At 57.2% G+C, this 19541-nt stretch overlaps 1 protein-coding gene across 9 annotated transcripts in view; it reads left to right on the top strand.

Annotated features, from left to right (window-relative positions):
• The window catches only part of NFATC1 (nuclear factor of activated T cells 1), a 129417-nt gene that overhangs the window by 15602 nt on the left and 94274 nt on the right, over positions 1-19541 (top strand). For 7 of the 9 annotated variants that reach the window (XM_074022337.1, XM_045378102.2, XM_045378101.2 and 4 more), the window contains one exon: positions 621-1719. In XM_074022337.1, coding sequence (XP_073878438.1) covers positions 1715-1719 — 5 coding nt within the window. In that variant the 5' untranslated portion in view covers positions 621-1714. Of the gene's footprint in view, positions 1-620; positions 1720-2079; positions 2354-19541 lie in introns of those variants that run through there. The other 2 variants (XM_074022338.1, XM_045378105.3) reach the window with 1 other exon arrangement.

Raw genomic sequence — 19541 nt, 5'->3', positions numbered from 1 at the left:
CTGTCCATCATCCATTGTCCACCCACCCACCAACCATTCATCCATTAAACAAATTGAACACACTTTATGTGCCAGGCACAGTCTTTGGCTCTGAAAACAGTGGTGAGCCAGAATAGACTAAGACGTCCAAATGTTCTGCCTTCATGGAACTTAGGATTCTGTTTGTCAAAGAGATGACAGTGTGAGATGAATGAGTAAAAACATGCTGTTAGATTGTGATACGTATTTAGGAGAAAAAATAAACTAGAGAAGGAGGGCCCACATGTTGAGTTTGGGGTTTAAATGAAGATGGGGTGGTTCGGGAAGGTGGTTTTTGAATGAAGAGTGGAACTGGTGAGGACTCGGCTGCCTCTGTCTGGGAGGGACGTTTGGGGGCTTGTGCTGCTGTTGGGGGAGGAGGGGAGGTGGGCAGCGAGGGGCTCATGGGGACCTGTTACTCCAAGTGGCCTGGAGCTGTTGGGCAGTGTAGTCTCAGGGCGTTGGCAGAGGCCCGCTCCGTGGGGTCTGAGGCCCCCCAGCCATTCATCAAGGCCAGGGGCTGCCGGCTGCCCTGAGGTCATGGGTGTCTGCTTTGTGATGCCCAGCCCCTCATGCCACCATCTGCTTCTTTTTCTCTCTAGAACACTATGGCTATGCATCCTCCAATGTCAGCCCTGCCTTGCCGCTCCCCACAGCACACTCTACCCTGCCGGCCCCATGCCACAACCTTCAGACCTCCACACCGGGCATCGTCCAGCCGGCGGATCACCCCTCGGGGTACGGAGCAGCTTTGGACGGTGGGCCCACGGGCTACTTCCTCTCCTCCGGCCACGCCAGGCCAGATGGGGCCCCTGCCCTGGAGAGTCCTCGCATCGAGATAACCTCATGCTTGGGTCTGTACCACAACAACAACCAGTTTTTCCACGATGTGGAGGTGGAAGACGTCCTCCCCAGCTCCAAACGGTCCCCCTCCACGGCCACGCTGAGCCTGCCCAGCCTGGAGGCCTACAGAGACCCCTCGTGCCTGAGCCCGGCCAGCAGCCTGTCCTCCCGCAGCTGCAACTCGGAGGCCTCCTCCTACGAGTCCAACTACTCGTACCCGTACGCGTCCCCCCAGACGTCGCCATGGCAGTCTCCCTGCGTGTCTCCCAAGACCACGGACCCTGAGGAGGGCTTTCCCCGCGGGCTGGGGGCCTGCACGCTGCTGGGTTCCCCGCGACACTCCCCCTCCACCTCGCCCCGCGCCAGCGTCACTGAGGAGAGCTGGCTGGGTGCCCGCTCCTCCAGGCCCGCGTCCCCGTGCAACAAGAGGAAGTACAGCCTCAACGGCCGGCAGCCGCCCTACTCACCCCACCACTCGCCCACGCCGTCCCCGCACGGCTCCCCGCGGGTCAGCGTGACCGACGACTCGTGGTTGGGCAACACCACCCAGTACACCAGCTCGGCCATCGTGGCCGCCATCAACGCGCTGACCACTGACAGCAGCCTGGACCTGGGTGACGGCGTCCCTGTCAAGTCCCGCAAGACCACCCTGGAGCAGCCGCCCTCGGTGGCGCTCAAGGTGGAGCCCGTCGGGGAGGACCTGGGCAGCCCCCCGCCCCCGGCCGACTTCGCGCCCGAAGACTTCTCCTCTTTCCAGCACATCAGGAAGGGCGGCTTCTGCGACCAGTACCTGGCGGTGCCGCAGCACCCATACCAGTGGGCGAAGCCCAAGCCCCTGTCCCCTGCGTCCTACATGAGGTGAGCTGGCGGCAGGGGCGGGGCTGGGAGGGGCGGGGCCGGGAGGGGAGGGGTGGGGATGGGCGGGGCCGCGCGGGGCGGGGCCGGGAGGGGCGGGGCGGCGCGGGGCGGGGTGGCGGTGTCTGGGGCCTGGGTGGGCAGGTGGGCTCCTCATGGAGCCGGGAGGGAGCGTCTCCCCACGTCTGCCTCCTCTTCCTGCGGCCTTTTCCCTGGGCGCCTCGCCCCTGCCTCCGTCTGCGCGTTTCCCGTCTGAAGTCTCCAGTCCTCTCCCATCAGGGCCCTGCTGATCAGTCTCTGCAAACACCCATTTCTAAGAGGGCGGCGCTGCTGGCGGTCACGGCTTCCACGTGGGAATTCCGGGAGACGCCATCCGCCCCTCGGGCGGGCTCACACACGCGCAGTGTCTTCCTCGGGGGATTGCACGTGCCGGCCCCCCTCGGTGGCCGCCGGCTGCTCCCGCTTCCTCCCCCGCCGTAATTGCCAGCCCTGCCTCGGGTGCAGATGGGACCGCAGCTCCGCAGTGCCCCGGAGCCCCCAGCCCGCGCTTCGGAACAGCGCGGCCTCCTGCTCCCCGGAGACGCTGGCTGCGGCATCAGGCTGGGGGAGCTCACGCGCCTCCTTCTTTGGGTCCCAGGTTGTTGGTTTTTCTTTTTAACGGTGTGAGGGGCTGCTGGGACTCCGCTGGGTCCACTTAACCAGCTGGGTGTTTTTATCTCTAACGAAACAGCTTTCCCAGCAGGTGGGCTATGAGTGGCCCCTGAGAGTGCTTTCTGCTCCGGGATTTTTATCTGAGGCACGAAAACGTCCGCACAGGCGGTCGAGGGCAGTGCCCCATGGCCCGTGACGTCAGGGCTGCCGCTGTATCCTCAGGAAGAGGCGTTTGCCACGCGCAGCCCGGGGCATTCCAGACTGGGTGTTTTCCTGTTGTTTTTTTTTCGTTCTTCCCCATTCCCCACCCCCTACTCCTTTTTTATTAGTGAGCACTCGGGAGGCGAGACCACGCGGTAGGGAGGGCAGGTGCAGCCCCCATGCCTGCAGGGTGAGGAAGCCAGGCAGTGAGGGTGCTCTGGGAGGACCCGTCTCTGCTCTGGTCTCAGAATTAGAGTTGCAAGCAGGTAACGCTCCTCCAGGCTGGGAACGAACCCACCTAAACCTCCCTGAAGGCTTCTGTCAGAGAAACAGTGTGAGAGCTGACAGTGTTTTGAGCAGCCGAATGGCTGATTCTGCCTTTCTGCTGGTGTGATACTTAGAATTGTGGTCAGCTGAGGTTTCGAGAGAAAGCAAGGATCACCACTGGTTCTTCTTGACTTGCAGTCAAGACCTTTCTATCCCAACTTCTGTTTTCAATACTTTAAGGTTTAAAAGGCTGGCATATTCTAGGTTATCACAACGAGCCTATGTCAGGACCTGGATTGAATTTCCAATAAAAATCCCATCCAGTTGGAGGCATTGGGAAAATTTAAAAACTGTTTTTGCCTCTGCTGTACTATCACTGTCATCGTGTAAGTAAAAGTAAAAGCGCCGTGGCACTGACTCTCCAGCACATGGTCACGTACAGTGCGCTTCATGGTCTCCACGGTGACAAAGTCGTCCATCACCGTGAACTTGACTGAACTGGTGAGATAAGGGAAGAGTGATGTTGTCGAGGTGTAACTGGGACATAACGCAGTGGTGAACCTTTGGGTGAACCCCGCGTGTTTGTTTCCTGGGGCTGCCCTGACAAGGTCCCGCGGACGAGTGGCCTTCCCAGCAGGAAGATTTTCTCTCAGGGTCCTGAGACTGGAAGCCAAGATCGGGGCTTTCTTTTGGAGGCTGTGAGGGATCATCTGCCCAGCCTGTCTCCCTGGCTCGGAGCCGCCGTCTTCTCCCCATGACTCCTATCTTGCTGTCCCCCGTGCATGTCTGTTTCCAGATGTCCCCCTTCATGAGGATACTGGTCCTGCTGGGTTGGGGCCACCCTGGTAGCCTCATTTGAACTTCATTGCTCTGTAAGGACCATCTCCCAGACACAGTCCCACACTGGGCAGGACTCCATTATGTGAGTTTGCGGGGAACACCGTTTGGCCCTCAGCCCCAGTCTTACGGTCCCAGGAAAAATTGCAGGCAGCCTTTGAAAGCACAAGCTCGTCCTGGTTCCTTCTCCGTCTCCTGGGTGGCGAGGTGTCCACAAGGACTTCATGTTCTGGTGGGCACGGCCCCTCCTGCCCACCCTTGGGCCTGTGTTTGGTGTGGAGGTTGGAAAGCATAGGAGGCTGTTTTTTCCCTCTGCTTGGGAGTTTCAGCAAGAATTCCGTGGCCATGTGACCCTGTTAGCTTTATCTCCTGGCTGCAGAGTGCCTGGTTAGGTGTGATGCCTGAAACATTTCTGAGCGTTAACACAAACAAAGCTCAGTAAATATGTCCCACACTCGCTTCTGGGGTTTGCAGTTAACCTTTTCCCACTGTTCTGGTTCCACATCAAAATATGTTTCCTGGTTCCTTGTGCTCTGTTTCCAAGCGACCTCGTCAGCGGGTGCCCCGGGGCAGCTGGAAGCCACAGCAGAGATGAAATGTTAAGTTTTTTACCAGCAAGGTGGAGGGGCCAGACTTCCTTCCCCAGGAATGCCTCTCCGTTGGTCGCACGCAGCAACTCCGGCCAGCATGGAAAACGTCACCAGGATCTCGGGCTGTGCAACTAGAAAGTTGTATTTTTAATTATCTCCAAAGTTTGGGATGGAGAATGTACAACATGCCCATCTTCTCCCAGCCGTGGTAGAGAACTGCTGCTCCGTTAATCCTGTCCTTATGCCAGAAGGAGCTTTCTAGTGGAAAGTGTGCTGTGTGCATCCTTCCTGGGGACCTTCCAGGGTTGTTGTCCTTTGAGGCCTTTTGTTGCTTGTTGAGTACCTGTGGCCCCCAGTCCTATGCAGAGCCTCTGAGAGACCCACAGCGGTCAAAGAACAATGCTGAATTCTTGCTACAATTGAAGCAATGATAATGTTTGTGAAGTTAGTAAGAGTAGGTGATAGAACCTTGGTAGTTTTAGAGTTTGGAGCTATTTTGGAGCTCAGCGGAATGATGTGTCTGTTGTCAAAGCTTGGGAGGACTGGCACCGGAACCACAGGCCACCTGCCAGAGCCCTACAAATTAGAATCTTAAGCTGTGAATTCTGGCATCAGAAAGGAGTGGTTTTCTTCCCGCCTTGCTTCTTTCCAGGGATAATGACGGTGATCACAGCAAGTGCTCCCAGGGCACCTTTCCGTGTGCCATTGAGGGTGTAAGGAGGTGTTGCGGGGCTGCGTCTGGAGGAGGCCAGGGCGAGAGTGCATGTTGAATGCTGTGCTTGTTATTTATAAATAGTGGTTCTCAGATGGTGGCTTTTAAAGATTTCATATTGACCTACAGGAACTAAAGTCTACGTGATTGCTTCCTCATTGCTTCATTGTTCGGCCTCCTCCACCTGGGCACCTGCCACAGGCCATGTGCGTCCATGTCCAGGTCTGTCTGTGCCGACATCTTCTCCTCTTTGGGCATCAGCCTCTGGAAAGTGTCCCTGTCAGTGTCTCCACATGTCTCACTCTCTGCACCCAGTCTCCGGAGTTGCCTTTGTAGAAGCAAGGTTGTAGGGGAATTGGAAAGGCAGAGGTATTTTAACTGAATTTATTGGTAACTTTAACAGCACAATTCTTGAATTGAATTTCTTTTTATTTTATTTATTTATTTTAAGACGGAGTCTCGCTCTGTCGCCCAGGCTGGAGTGCAGTGGCGCGATCTCGGCTCACTATAAGCTCCGCCTCCCGGGTTCCCGCCATTCTCCTGCCTCAGCCTCCTGAGTAGCTGGGACTACAGGTGGCCGCCACCTCGCCTGGCTAGTTTTTTGTATTTTTAGTAGAGACGGGGTTTCAACATGTTAGCCAGGATGGTGTCGATCTCCTGACCTTGTGATCCGCCCGCCTCGGCCTCCCACAGTGCTGGGATTACAGGTGTGAACCACCACACCCAGCCCTTGAATTCAGTTTCTACACGTGAAACATTGCCTGTTAGAACTGAATGTTTAAAGAAAAAGAATTTCTAAGGGGCGAGATAGGCTAATGAACAGTGTTTACTTAGAACCTGCTCAGTTTCAATGATCAGAAATAGCTGTTAGGTTGGTACAATAACGTATATTCAAATCTCCTGACTGGGCGCAGTGGCTCACACCTGTAATCCCGGCACTTTGGGAGGCCAAGGCAGGTGGATCACCAGAGGTCAGAAGTTCAAGACCAACCTGGCCAAATTGGCAAAACTCCATCTCTACTAAAAGTACAAAAATTAGCCAGGCGTGGTGGTGGGCGCCTGTAATCCCAGCTACTCAGAAGGCTGAGGCAGGGGAATCGCTTGAACCCAGGAGGCCGAGGTTGCACTGAGCTGAGATCGCGCCACTGTATTCCAGCCTGGGTGAGAGGAGCGAGACTCTGTCTCAAAACAAACAAACAAAAACCTCTTTATTTCAGACATTGTTTAAGTTTTGGGCTGCAATATTGAAGATTTTAGCAATATCAGTCATTTTTCTGCTATGCATAGTATTAGTTTCAAAAGGCCTGAGAAAACTTTCACCCTTGCATTTCGTAAGTTATCTGAAAGTTTCAGAGTTTATCAGAATTTGGAAAAAGATCATATAAGCCCAGCGCAGTAACAGGTAGACTCTGTCTTCTCTTTCACAGACACGAGTCCTCTGCCAGGCTCAGTAGTGATTCCTACTGCATTTGAATGCCTTTGCTCTTGTGGCTCTGGTATCTGAGGGGTTCAGGCCCCGGCAGTGTTGGGGGAACAGTGCAGGCTTTTGAGAGCTCCCAGGCCCTGTAGTGGGGCTGTCTCTGGGCTCTGGTGCCGGACTGTCCAGACCTCCATGTCCCTGGGCACTGGTGGACCCTTTGGCGTGATGGTGAACATAGTCTCTAAGGCATTGTACCGAACCCCAGCATAGCAGGACATGTAAAGTGGTGGCTGTGGGGTCTTCCCCAAGCTTCCCGCTGCCATCACCTCCTGGGAAGACGGTTAGCAAAGAAGCCGAAGGTGTCCAGTTGCCCCATGGTTTGTAAAACGCTGGCATGGGCTGGAATGGCTCAGGACTGACTTCCACTGCATCTCTTTGTAAGCCCCTCCCTTTCTGGGAAGGGAAACCACCCCGCAGCCCACAGGCCACAGCCAGCCTCGAAGCCACGTCACCCTGGCTCTGGTTCCCACTACGCCTGGCTGGGGCATCCCCCCCAGCAACCTGCCCTGCAGTTTTGGGAACTGGACAGGCCTCAGCCAGCCTTCTGGCTCCCGGCATGCGTGTCAGGCCCTGGGGAGTCTCCAGTCCCTCCTGTGGGTACTGTGCTGGGCTGACTCTGAAGGGTCTTGAAGAACGTGGCCATGTGCCTCCCTGGCATTCACAGTGGTGGCTCTGGAGCTTGTGTTTGGCTGAGCAGACCAGCAGGTGACTCGCACAAGCCGGACAGTCCCCAGGAAGCCCTCAGCTGTGGTGGGAGATGGGTTGTGGCAGGAGATGGGAAATGGGCTATACCAGGAGATGGGCTGTGGTGGGAGATGGGAGATGGGCTATACCAGGAGATGGGCCGTGGCGGGAGATGGGCGATGGCTGGGCCTGTCCTCTGTGGTGCTGTGGATGCGTCCTGCTCCTACCCAGTTTCATTGCAATGTTGGAATCTGTCCTTGGTCCCTGCCACCATGGGATGGGAGGAGCCCCTGGCACCCTGCCTTCTTCCTACCCTTCCTGTGGGTCTGCAGGGCTCGGGGTGTTGATGGAGACTGTGGGGGTCAGGGGAGCCAGCAGTTTCTTTGTGTGATGGCGCGAAGAATCCGTGTGCTGCCCTGCCATGCCCCATGATGCTCTGTGGTGGGGAGCTGTCCGGCCATAGGCGCTGAATGGCCACCCGACCGTGGACACGGCTGAGGCCACTTGCCCGGGGCTGTCCAGTCACAACCAACAGGACTGGACTCTGTGCCGTGATGAGCAGACCCCACAGCCTGCATCCCAGACTCCACCCGTGCTGGGACCGCGACTCCCAGGAGACCTGGCGAGCTCAGCCCTCTTGTCGCGAGGCCTGTACGGGGTAGGGCAGGTGTCACGGGGACCCTCGGCCCGGACTGGCCTTCTGCTCTCATCACCAAGATGTGGAGCCTTCTGGGGTCAGAGCCCAGTCGAGGGCTTTACGCAGCCCGTGGTGTCCTTGGAGCCGCAGCTCCCTGGAGAAGGCACTGCGTCTGCCAGCCTCCGTGGGCGAGGGGCTCGGAGTTAAGAAGATCTTGCCTCCTGATTGCACGAGCACCCTGGCCTTAGCTCATTTGCTCCTTCTTGAGCCGCTTCGGTAGCATTTGGCGGCCCACGGCTTTCTACCTGCGTTGTTTAGTTTGTTTCTGCTGTTAAGGAGTTCACAGCTGACACTTGGAGGGCGGGGTTTGCAACAGCAGTTTCTGATGGGAAGGACTGGCGTGAGGGTGCGAGGAGGCTGCAGAAGCCAAGGGCCTGCGCGTTCTCCCAGAGCGTGTGTGGAAGGGCCAGGGCATCTTCTCCCTGGTCCTTCTCAGTGTTACTCTGTCGATGTCTGTTGTTAGCCATGAGGAGGAGAAGGCACTGTGTTCCTGGAAAGGGTAAAACAACGCGGCTTTGTGGCTTTGCGCTCAGATATATATACATACACACACATATATACACACACACACACACACACACACACATATACATACACACATACATATATACATACATACACACATATATATACACACATATATATACACATACATATATACACACATATACATACACATATATATACATACACACACATATATACACACACACACACATATACACATACATATGTACACACACATATATACACATACATATATACACACATATATACACATATATACATACACACATATACATATGTACATATATACATACATATATACACACATACACATACACACATATACACATATGGACATATATACTTACATATATACATATATACATACATATATACGTATATATACATATATACACAGATATATACACACTCATACATATATACATATATACACACACGCATATATACACATGTACACATACACATATATACATATATACACACATATACACACATACACATATGTACATATATACATACATATATACATATATACACACACATATATATACACATACATATATATAATTTTTTTATTTCTGAGCCAGGGTCTCGCTCTGTCGTCTAGGCTGGAGTGCAGGGCACCATCACAGCTCACTGCAGCCTCGACCTTCTGGGCTCAGGTGACCCTCCCACCTCAGCCTGCCAAGTAGCTGGGACCACAGATGTGTGGCACCGCACCTGGCTAATGGTTTATGTTTTGTAGAGACAGGGTCTTGCCATGTTGTCCAGGGCTGGTCTGGAACTCCTGGCCTGAAGCAATCCTCCCGACCTGTCCTCTCAAAGTGCTGGGATTGCAGGCATGAGCCAGAGTTTTAAAGTCAGATCATTGAGATCTGAAACGTTGCCCCATCTCACCGAAGACCGTGTGCCCAGAAGCTACCCTAGGAGGGTCAGCACCTGCCTGGTTGGTTCAGATGCCCCCGTGGAGACAGTGTGGGGACGGCAGGGAGCTGGAAGCCTTCACAGGTTCCCAATTTTGAGATTTCCTAAGCTGCCTATGGCCCCGCTGGGAGGAAGTGTCTGGTCCTGATGTGCATCGGTGACCACAGACAAAACAGGATTTGCTCCTGCGCCTGGCTTCTGAGCAGCGAGGAAGGTGGGCCTGGGGGTGGGTGCTCCGGCAGCTGGGCAGCCGCAGGAACTTCCTGCCTTGGGATTAAACTTGAGTCAAGAGTTGGAAGACAACAGTTACTCACATTCAAAACTAGACTCTTAGGTGCAAATTAATGTTTCTTGGATTCTTGAGCAAAACGTTTACTATATTATGATGGGATTTTCTTTTTTATAAGTGCTTCTAGAATATCTCTGGAAGTTGGGTTAGACACACAGGGATTAGTCGGCTTTTGGTAGAGACAGTAGAGGTAAAGGCCACACCAGACGCCGTGTGCACCCCCCAAGGTTTCCCGTGTGAGACCATGTGACCTGCACGCCGCGTCCCGTCGGCACCAGGCTGTGCGACAGATGCATTTCCAGGTGAGGTCGCTGCAGAGGGGAAGAGGGGGACGCGTTTCCAGGTGTTTCCAGGCGAGGTCGCTGCAGAGGGGAAGAGGGGGACGCGTTTCCGGGCGACGTCGCTGCAGAGGGGGAGGGGGGACGCATTTCCAGGTGTTTCCAGGCGAGGTCGCTGCAGAGGGGAAGAGGGGGACGCGTTTCCAGGCGAGGTCACTGCAGAGGGGAAGAGGGGGACGCATTTCTGGGCGACGTCGCTGCAGAGGGGGAGAGGGGGACGCGTTTCCGGGCGACGTCGCTGCAGAGGGGAAGGGGGGACGCGTTTCTGGGCGACATCGCTGCAGGGGGGAAGAGGGGGACGCGTTTCCAGGCGAGGTCGTCCCTGCAGGGGGGAAGAGGGGGACACGTTTCCGGGCGACGTCGCTGCAGGGGGGAAGAGGGGGACGCGTTTCCAGGCGACGTCACTGCAGAGGGGGAGAGGGGGACACGTTTCCGGGCAAGGTCACTGCAGGGGGGAAGAGGGGGACGCGTTTCCGGGTGATGTTGCTGCAGGGGGGAAGAGGGGGACGCGTTTCCGGGCGAGGTCGCTGCAGGGGGGAAGAGGGGGACGCGTTTCCAGGCGACGTCGCTGCAGAGGGGGAGGGGGGACGCGTTTCCGGGCGAGGTCGCTGCAGGGGGGAAGAGGGGGACGCGTTTCCTGGCGACGTCACTGCAGGGGGGAAGAGGGGGACGCGTTTCCGGGCGACGTCGCTGCAGGGGGGAAGAGGGAGGCCCCTCCAGGAGGGTCGCGTAGATGTTGACTTTGCCCCGCGGGGACTCATGTACCAGGAACCCCCAAAACCCATCCGCAGCTTGATTCTGCTTCCCAGGGCCAGAGGTTCTAGCTTATGGAAGGAGCGTTTTCTCGCCGGAAACATGGAGCCCACACACACGTGTACGCTGGAAGCCGTGATGTGTGTCAGGAATGTGGTCTGATGGCGTGCAGAATCAGTATTGTGCCTTCGCCACCTCTGACCCCCATCACAGCAGTTCTGAGGCTTGTGGGGCACCCCAGCTCCTCTCCCTCTGCACAGGCCGCTGTTCCTGGAACTCAAGGGTTCCCCAACACCAGGGTGACACGTGGCACAGACCAGGAATCGCGAGGCAATGCTGGCCTCCTCCCACGGGCAGACAGGCCGAGTGTGTTTCCAGAGACTGGGCCGTCCGCAATAGCGCCTGGATGACGTCTGCTTTCACCTGGAGCCCTGGCTGCGAGGGGCGGTGCGGGACAAGGGCCACCCCGGGGGCCTGGGAGCACAGTGTCGGGGCCTGTGGGGGTGGAGAGCAGGGATCAGCCTCTTTTTGTGGATGAGGAAATGGAGACTAGCCACGTGGAAACTTCTAGGCATCGAGGGAAGGGTAAGAAGCTGTCAAGCCTTCAGGTTTCGGTTCTGGCCAGGTGCAGTGCAGGTATTGGAGCACTTTGGGCTCTGAGGTCCACGTGGCCCAGCGGCCTCCAGGTGTCAGCTCCGAGGCAGGGTCACCGTCCACAAGCCGTGCTGCAGGCACAGAGACCAGGAGAGGGCTGTGAAGCGACTCCGTGTTTACTGGGCTGAAGCAGCGCGGTGCTGCCACCGCGGTGCCGCCACCGCGGGCTGCATCCTGTCCCCGTGGCAACCTCACAGCTGAGCGTGAAGCTGGAAGCTTGGGTGCCTCTTGCTGCTGGGTCTCCTCTGATCCCGAGGGCCAAGGGTGCTCTGTGGTTCCAGGCGTCAGAGTCTCAGCATCCTTTGTTTTGGCAACATTCACGACAGGAGTCCTTGGAGAGTGACACGTCCCTATTTTGAAAGATCCCGTAGGTGATTGGAGAAGCCACTGTATTTGTTGTAGCTCCACGTATTACCTGTGAATCACCTGGGCTGCTGTCCAGTGAACATCCAGAATGCGGTCATTTCTTGTGAAACCCCCAGGTTTCCCATAGGTCCAAGCTGAGGTTGAGTGAACTCTGAGCGCTGAGCCGGGCGGTTTTGGCACCACTAGAAACGGAATCAGTTCCATGACTGATCTGTGCCCCACCCCACATTAACTCGTGCAATATGACTTTTCTGGTTTTGGTTTTTGTTTTATAAGCCATCCATGGCAAGTGCAGTCTGAGGCCTCTCACTGCCAAAACTTCCTCTGAGTAATGGCAGATGGGCCCTGACCCTGGAGACCTCTGAGAAGGTGTTTGGGGTCTGGGAAGAGTCTGCGTGTGCAGTGACTAGAACCCGACCCTGGTGTGAACTTGGGGATGAGGGGATAGTGGGGGTGTGGCGGGGGCCCAGGGGACTTCCCCGCCCTCTGGACCACACTGTTGCTCTCCAGCCACGGAGTAAACCTGAGAAGATGCAACGGGCCCCGGCTCCAGCAGCTGCTGTCCCGGAGGGCAGGGGAGTGAGGGACAGGGAGGGTGTTCAGTGTGGGGCCTGCTGCTCGGGGCACTGGGATCCCACAGTGAGGCCCCGTTCCCGCTGCCCAGGGGTGCTGGGATCCCACAGTGAGGCACCATTCCTGCTGCCCGGGGTGCTGGGATCCCACAGTGAGGCCCCGTTCCCGCTGCCCGGGGCCCTGGGATCCCACAGTGAGGCCCCGTTCCCGCTGCCCGGGGCCCTGGGATCCCACAGCACGGTCCCGTTCCCGCTGCCCGGGGCCCTGGGATCCCACAGCACGGTCCCGTTCCCGCTGCCCGGGGCCCTGGGATCCCACAGCACAGTCCCGTTCCCGCTGCCCGGGGCCCTGGGATCCCACAGCACGGCCCCGTTCCCGCTGCCCAGGGGCGCTGGGATCCCACAGCACGGCCCCGTTCCCGCTGCCCAGGGGTGCTGGGATCCCACAGCACGGCCCCGTTCCCGCTGAGCTTGGGTTCCCAACGGGCTCCTTTTGCTCCCCAAATGTCCCCTCCCACCCTTGAGCTGCAAGGAATGTTTGGGAGCCATGGAAAGGTGCTTTCTCCCATCTGTGTAGTGTTTCTGGGAGGGAGAAAGGCTGACATTGGGGGCTTTGTAGAAAGCGTGCTCTGGCCCCCACGTTAACCTTTGGGAGGAGGCCCACAGGGAGCTCTTGGCTCTGGGCGAGGGCTGGGGGCTGCCTCGGGGGTGGGGGTTCAGGGTCTTGAGCTCAGCTTCTCACCCGTCCGGGGCAGGGCAGGGCAGATAGAGGGGTGGGGACGGTGTCGGGGGCTTCTGGGCCTGGGACGGCAGGTCCTGTGTCCAAAGCCGTTTCGAGGCTCACGAGATACAGGGGTGGGCCTGGGAGGGGTGGGGCCTGTAGAGAGGCGATGACTTTGATTTTCCAAAGAACAAGGAAGGGTCTGTGCCCTGGCCGTGCTCCAGTCCCATGTGGTGAAGCCGCAGGACGCCGTCAGTTTTTATGAAATCCTCAAATGTGCCCTTTAAAACAAAACCCTGACACTCTGGCCTCACAGCCCGGATCCTGCGTGCTCCCGGTCTGTGGCTTTGACTTTGGTTTGAGTCTGGGATCCACTTGCCCAGCCTGGGGGAGGACAGATGGGGACAGCAGGTCCTGCCCCAGGGACATTGCCCGTGGCCACCTCTGTCCTGGGAAGTGCGGGTGGGCCATGGGCTGTTGGTGCCTGCACCGCTGTCCTGGTGGAAGGGGCTGGACCTGGACTGCCTGGGACAAGAGGCCAAGGCACAGACAACTGGAGGGGCTGCCTCTGCATCCTGAACCTCACCTGGCGGGCAGGAGAGCCAGGCTGGGTGTCCCTGCCTTTCTGGTCCCTCCCTGGCCCATCACCTGCTTCTCGTCCACCAATCTCATCTTTCCTGCCGGCTTGTGAGGCCTGTGCCCCACTCTGGGCCGCCTTCATCCCACGGGCACAGAGCTTGGGTCTCATGTGGAGAGGAGGCTCCACCCACGGCCTCAGGGTCAGGCGGCCTTGGCTTCAGGGAGGGGTGCATGGGAGCCAGCCCATTGGACAGGAGGCCGGGGCCTCTGGGTAAACCCCCAGGGTGGGACAGCAGTGCCCCCATGCCCCCTCCGACTTCTGAAATCCTGAGGTTGCCTGGGCCGCCGAGCCCTCCCGCAACTCCCTGGCCTGCTGGGCGGGATTTTGTGAAAGGCTTTGCCTTGGGTCATGGAAGAAAACCACGTGGTCTGTGGGGTCATCCCTGGGGCAGGCTGTGGGAGGGTGAAGGCTGCGTCCAGTGGCCAGGCCCAGCCAGGGGTCGGGAATCATGTTGGGAGTGACGCACAGATGCCGCCACACTGCTACCACCGAGAAACGCGGCGTGTGCGGGCCCACCTGGCCTCTTTAGGCCCGGCTCTGGGCTGCCCTCCAGGAAGGCCGACCTCTCCTGGGCGGGCAACACTTTCTCAGGGCCGAGTTCTGCCGGCACAGGTCGGGGCGAGGCTGGCCTTCTTGGGGCCCCTGACCGCTGGCTGCTGTGTGGTCCTGGGGCAGCTCCAGAAACACAAGCCCAGAAGACCCAGAGGCTGCCTTACGTCGGGGAAATGCGCCGATCGTCTCTCTCTCTCTCTCTGTCTCTGTCTCTCCATCTCTGTCTCTCTCTGTCTGTCTTTGTCTCTCCGTGTCTCTCCATCTCTGTCTCTCTGTCTCTGTCTCTCCATCTGTGTCTCTCCATCTCTCTCCCTCCGTCTCTCTCCATGTCTCTCCATTTGTGTCTCTCTGTCTGTCCCTCTCTCTGTCTCTGTCTCTCCATCTCTGTCTCCATCTCTCTCTGTCTCTGTCTCTCTGCCTCTGTCTCTGCCTCTCTGTGTCTGTCTCTCTCTGTCTCTCCATCTCTGTCTATGTCTCTGTTTCTGTTTCTCTGTCTCCATCTGTGTCTGTCTCTGTCTCTCTCTCTCTCTTTCTCTCTCTCTCTCTTTCTCTCTCACTCTCTTTCCTTTTAATTAAGGGAAAAACCCCCACACAACCAAAGGGCTATGAGGCCTGTGGCTGCCGGCCGAGGAGAGGCTGCAAGGGGACCCTGGAACCCTCGCCCTCCCTAGGCTGCTCCTGTCGCGTCCTGTGGGCGGATGTGGCCCTGCTGAGTTCAGAGTCTGTCGTTTTGTCTGTCTAGAAACTGCAGGAGTCAGGAGCAGCCTTCGGTTTTCACCTAAGCAATGAGCATGTACAGGCTTTAACCCTTGGAAAATCAGAATTAAAGGATTTTACTCAAACTACTTAAACAAAGGAACTGCCTCGGCTCTGGGCTTCTGCCGCTGAGGGCGCGATTCCGGGATTCTCATCGTTCCCCGGCAGGGTGGGGGCCACTCACGAGGAGGGTGTTTTCAGATGCTGGGACATGGCCTTTCTAAGGGGGAGGGACCCGGCAGGGCCTCAGGCTCAGCTGTTTGGAAACTGAAGCCCATTCACCAGGCGGGCAGGGGATGAGCTGGGCAGAGGCCGAGACGCAAGACCTGAGAGCAAAGTTTCTCACTTTTTTGGTTGTACAAATAACAAACTGTAGAAGACTTAAACAGATAAACCACGATAAATGAGTCCTGTGCCGGCCTTTTAAACAGATAACCCACGTGCGTTGGCGTGGCAGCTCACGCCTGGAATCCCAGTGCTGTGGGAGGCCAAGGCGCCAGGATCGCTGGTGCCCAGGAGTTTGAGACCACCCTGGGCAACATGGGGAGGCCCCAACTCTACGAAAAATATAAAAATTAGCCAGGTGTGGTGGTGTGCCTGTGGTCCCAGCTACTAGGTGGGAGGATCCCGTGAGGCCACTGCACTCTAGCCTGGGTGACAGAGCAAGACCCTGTCTCAAAAAAAAAAAAAAAAAAGCAATCCTGCGATTTAGAATCAGACAGTGACCATTCCAGGGCATATCTTTGTCTCCCCGCCCCCCCACCCCAGCGATTTAGAATCAGACAGTGACCATTCCAGGGCATATCTTTGTCTCCCCGCCCCCCCCCACCCCAGCGATTTAGAATCAGACAGTGATCATTCCAGGGCATATCTTTGTCTCCCCGCCCCCCCACCCCAGCGCAGAGGGCATCTCTGTTGTGAGCTTTGGGCTGAAAAAAATCCCTCACGCCCCTCCCAGGTGAGGGAGACACAGGTTCAGGGGCGTGAACGGCTCCTCCCGTGGAAAGGACTGTGTGGCCGGCTCCCCGGGCCATGGGGGCCACTGTCCTCCACGCCACGTCCCACGCCACTTCCACCCCAGCGTGAGGACAGCAGGACCCAGGCTGCACTGCTGTGGGAGCCGTGTCGGGACTCGCAGGGCCTGGCAGGTGTTTCCCTTTGACCTGCAGGCTCAGACTTGGCAGCTCTGGGCCCCCTGGTGTCCACCTGAAGCCTCCGTGGCCGCACCGTCCCCGGACCCCCAGAGGGGCAGCAAACATAGGGGTCCTGGGGAGTGTTGCTGGGGCGGGAAGGCCGGACCCCCGCGACTTGGCTGCAGCCTCTCTGGGTGTTGCTGCGGGTGTGGAGCCTGCATCTGGCTCAGTGAGAAGCATTTTTAAACTTGATTCTGCAGCCATTGCAGATTCGTGGGAAGTTGGGGGAGGCAGTGCCCCACCTGGCCCCCAGGGCTGCCCCATGGCAGCCGCCATGCCCTGGCCCCAGGCCCCAGAGGGGCTCCCTGCTGCCTTGCATTCTGCCTAGTACCTTCTCAACTCTCCAGACTCATCAGGGAAGCCCTGCAGGAGCTCAGGACGAACAGGTCCTCGGCTTGAAGCCGGCATGGGCTGGGAATGGTGGGGGCTCCTGGAGGCTGAACCGTCTCCATGTCTGCAGGGGTCCCCCGGGCTGCGGCCCTTCGTGTACCCACATGTCTGGTGTCTCTGTGCTGTGCTGTGATGTTGTCCTTCACATAAAGTTTTCAAGACCCATGTCCCATTGTCTGTGAAATCACAAGGTTTTACTTTATGGATTGTATGGAATAGACCTAGGGAAGGGGGACCAGTATTTGCCCAATTTGTCAACATGCACAACAGTGAGCCTCCCTGGACAGCTGGCCTCTGTGCGGTGGTTGGGGGGGACTGGACAGCTGGCCTCTGTGCAGTGGTTGGGGGGGACTGGACTGCTGGCCTCTGTGCAGTGGGTGGGGGGGACTGGACTGCTGGCCTCTGTGCAGTGGGTGGGGGGTGGCTAGATGGCTGACTTCTGTGCAGTGGGGAGGCTGGACGGCTGACCTCTGTGTGGCAGGGGGACAGGACGGCTGGCCTCTGGTGGGTGGTGGGGGATGCTGGACGGCTGGCCTCTGTGCAGCGGGTTGTGGGGGCTGGACAGCTGGCCGCTATGCAGTGGGTGGTGCGGGGCACTGAATGGCTGACCTCTGTGCGGTGGGTTGCGGGGGGAGCTGGATGGCTGGCCTCTGTGCAGTGGGTGGTGGGGGCTGGACGGCTGGCCTCTGTGCAGCCGGGGGGGAACTGGACAACTGGCCTCTGTGCAGTGGGTGGTGGGGGCTGGACCGCTGGCCTCTGTGCAGTGGGTGGTGGGGGCTGGACCGCTGGCCTCTGTGCGGTGGGTGGTGGGGGCTGGACCGCTGGCCTCTGTGCAGTGGGTGGTGGGGGCTGGACGACTGGCCTCTGTGCAGTGGGTTGAAGGGGCTGGACGACTGGCCTCTGTGCAGTGGGTTGGAGGGCGCTGGATGGCTGGCCTTTGTGCAGTGGGTTGGGAAGGTTGGATGGCTGGTCTCTGTGCGGTGGGTTGTTGGGGCTGGACGGCTAGCCTCTGTGCAGTGGGTTGGAGGGCGCTGGATGGCTGGCCTTTGTGCAGTGGGTTGGGAAGGTTGGATGGCTGGTCTCTGTGCGGTGGGTTGTTGGGGCTGGACGGCTAGCCTCTGTGCAGTGGGTTGGAGGGCGCTGGATGGCTGGCCTTTGTGCAGTGGGTTGGGAAGGTTGGATGGCTGGTCTCTGTGCGGTGGGTTGTTGGGGCTGGACGGCTAGCCTCTGTGTGGTGGGGGGCGGGCCTCGGGCCGGCGGGCAGGCTGGAAGGTCAGCCAGGCCCTGTGGTGTCTTTAGTGAGAAACAGGAAATAAATCAAGGGGATATTCTAGAAGTTTTACCCTGGTGGTTTAGAAGTGTTTGTTTTTATTATTTGTACACAGTGTGGTGTTCTCAGTCTTGCACTCGTGTTTTTAACTGTCATGTAAAGATGCAAACAGCAGCCCAGAAAACTGCCTTGATGTAACACATCGGCAAAGACCAAGCACAGCCCCGGACTCCGGTGGGTGAGTCAGACCCACCAGCAGCGGCCTTGGTGGCGCCTGCAGGGAGCCTCGAGATGGTCACGCCTCTGATCCATGGGTCTGCACTCAGGGCGTGACCGGAGGTGTGGCCTGGGAGTTGGTTGTGTGGATGTTCGTGTCACCGACGTTTATAACAGCAGAGTCTGGCAGTACAGGGAGGATGGTCCTTGTGGTAAATGGGATGCTGTGATTAAATTGTTTCTGAATATGCTAAAGTGCTCAAAATGTGATCTATCTTTCATAAAAAGGCCAGGTATGGTGACACGTGCCTGTAACCCCAGCACTGTGGGAGGATCCCTTGAGCCCAGGAGTTGGAGAATTGCCCTCCAGCCTAGGCAGCAGAGCGAGACCTTGTTTCTAAGAAGTAAAAAGAGAAAAAGAAAAAGAAAAGACAGTACCAGATTATGTATCTCATTTTGTTAAGATGCATCATTTTGTAAAAATTCTTACAGAAATACACGCAGTGGGCCGGGCGCGGTGGCTCACGCCTGTAATCCCAGCACTTTGGGAGGCTGAAGCGGGCGGATCACCTGAGGTCAGGAGTTCGAGACCAGCCTGGCCAACATGGTGAAACTGTATCTCTACTAAAAATACAAAAAATTAGCTGGTGTGGTGGTGTGCACCTGTACTCACAGCTCCTCAGGAGGCTGAGGCAGGAGAATCGCTTGAACCTGGGACACAGAGGCTGCAGTGAGCCGAGATGGCGCCAGTGAACTCCAGCCTGAGCCACAGAGTGGGACTCCATCTCAAAAAAAAAAAGAGAGAGAGAGAGACACACCGTGGCTCTGTGAGCATCGGTTACCGTCCAGACCAGGTAGACGTTGGATGCAAATTTCACCGGAGTTTTTCTTTTTTTTTTTTGGTTGCGTTGAGTGTCACTTTTTAAAAAAATTGGCTTACGTCGAAGATGACTTTGAAGTTGTTGGAATTATTCTCAGTCCTGAGCTCAGGGCTTCAGCAAGCAAGTTGCAGTTCCCAGGGCTAGGCTGGTCAGAGACCCCCCCACTGAAGCACGCCTGCCCACGGGTGCCCCGGCTGTCATCCCCAGGAAGGAAGCACGTGGAGTGGAGTGGGGTGGAGCATAGGCAGCAGCGGCCCCGTTTCCACAGCAGTGCAGGCTCCCTTCCTGCTCATTTGGGCTCTTTTGTCTGAACCAGAGACACAAATTTGTAGAGCTGCCAAATTCATGCTGAAAATTTCCAACCAAAACCAATCATCTTAATTGTCTGGATTATGATATTTATTTTGTAAATCATTCTTGCTTTAAGCCGTGCACACACTGTGTTACTCAATCTGCAAATGATTCCAGAGCCAAATGCAGTCCTGCACCACGGTTCAGGTCAACGGCGGACTTCACGTATGAGGGTTCTCGTGAGATCATGAGACCATATTTTTACTGGACCTTTTCCGTGTTTAGATGTGTTTAGATTCACAAACCCTGACCACTGTGAGGCAGTCACCCACGGTGTTCCGCACAGCCACACGCCGTGCAGACATGTATTGG

The sequence above is a fragment of the Macaca fascicularis genome, chromosome 18 (assembly GCF_037993035.2).
Source record: "Macaca fascicularis isolate 582-1 chromosome 18, T2T-MFA8v1.1".
In the NCBI taxonomy this organism is placed as follows: domain Eukaryota; kingdom Metazoa; phylum Chordata; class Mammalia; order Primates; family Cercopithecidae; genus Macaca; species Macaca fascicularis.
The sequence above is the reverse complement of the archived record's forward strand: the minus strand, read 5'-3'. Positions and strand labels throughout refer to the sequence as shown.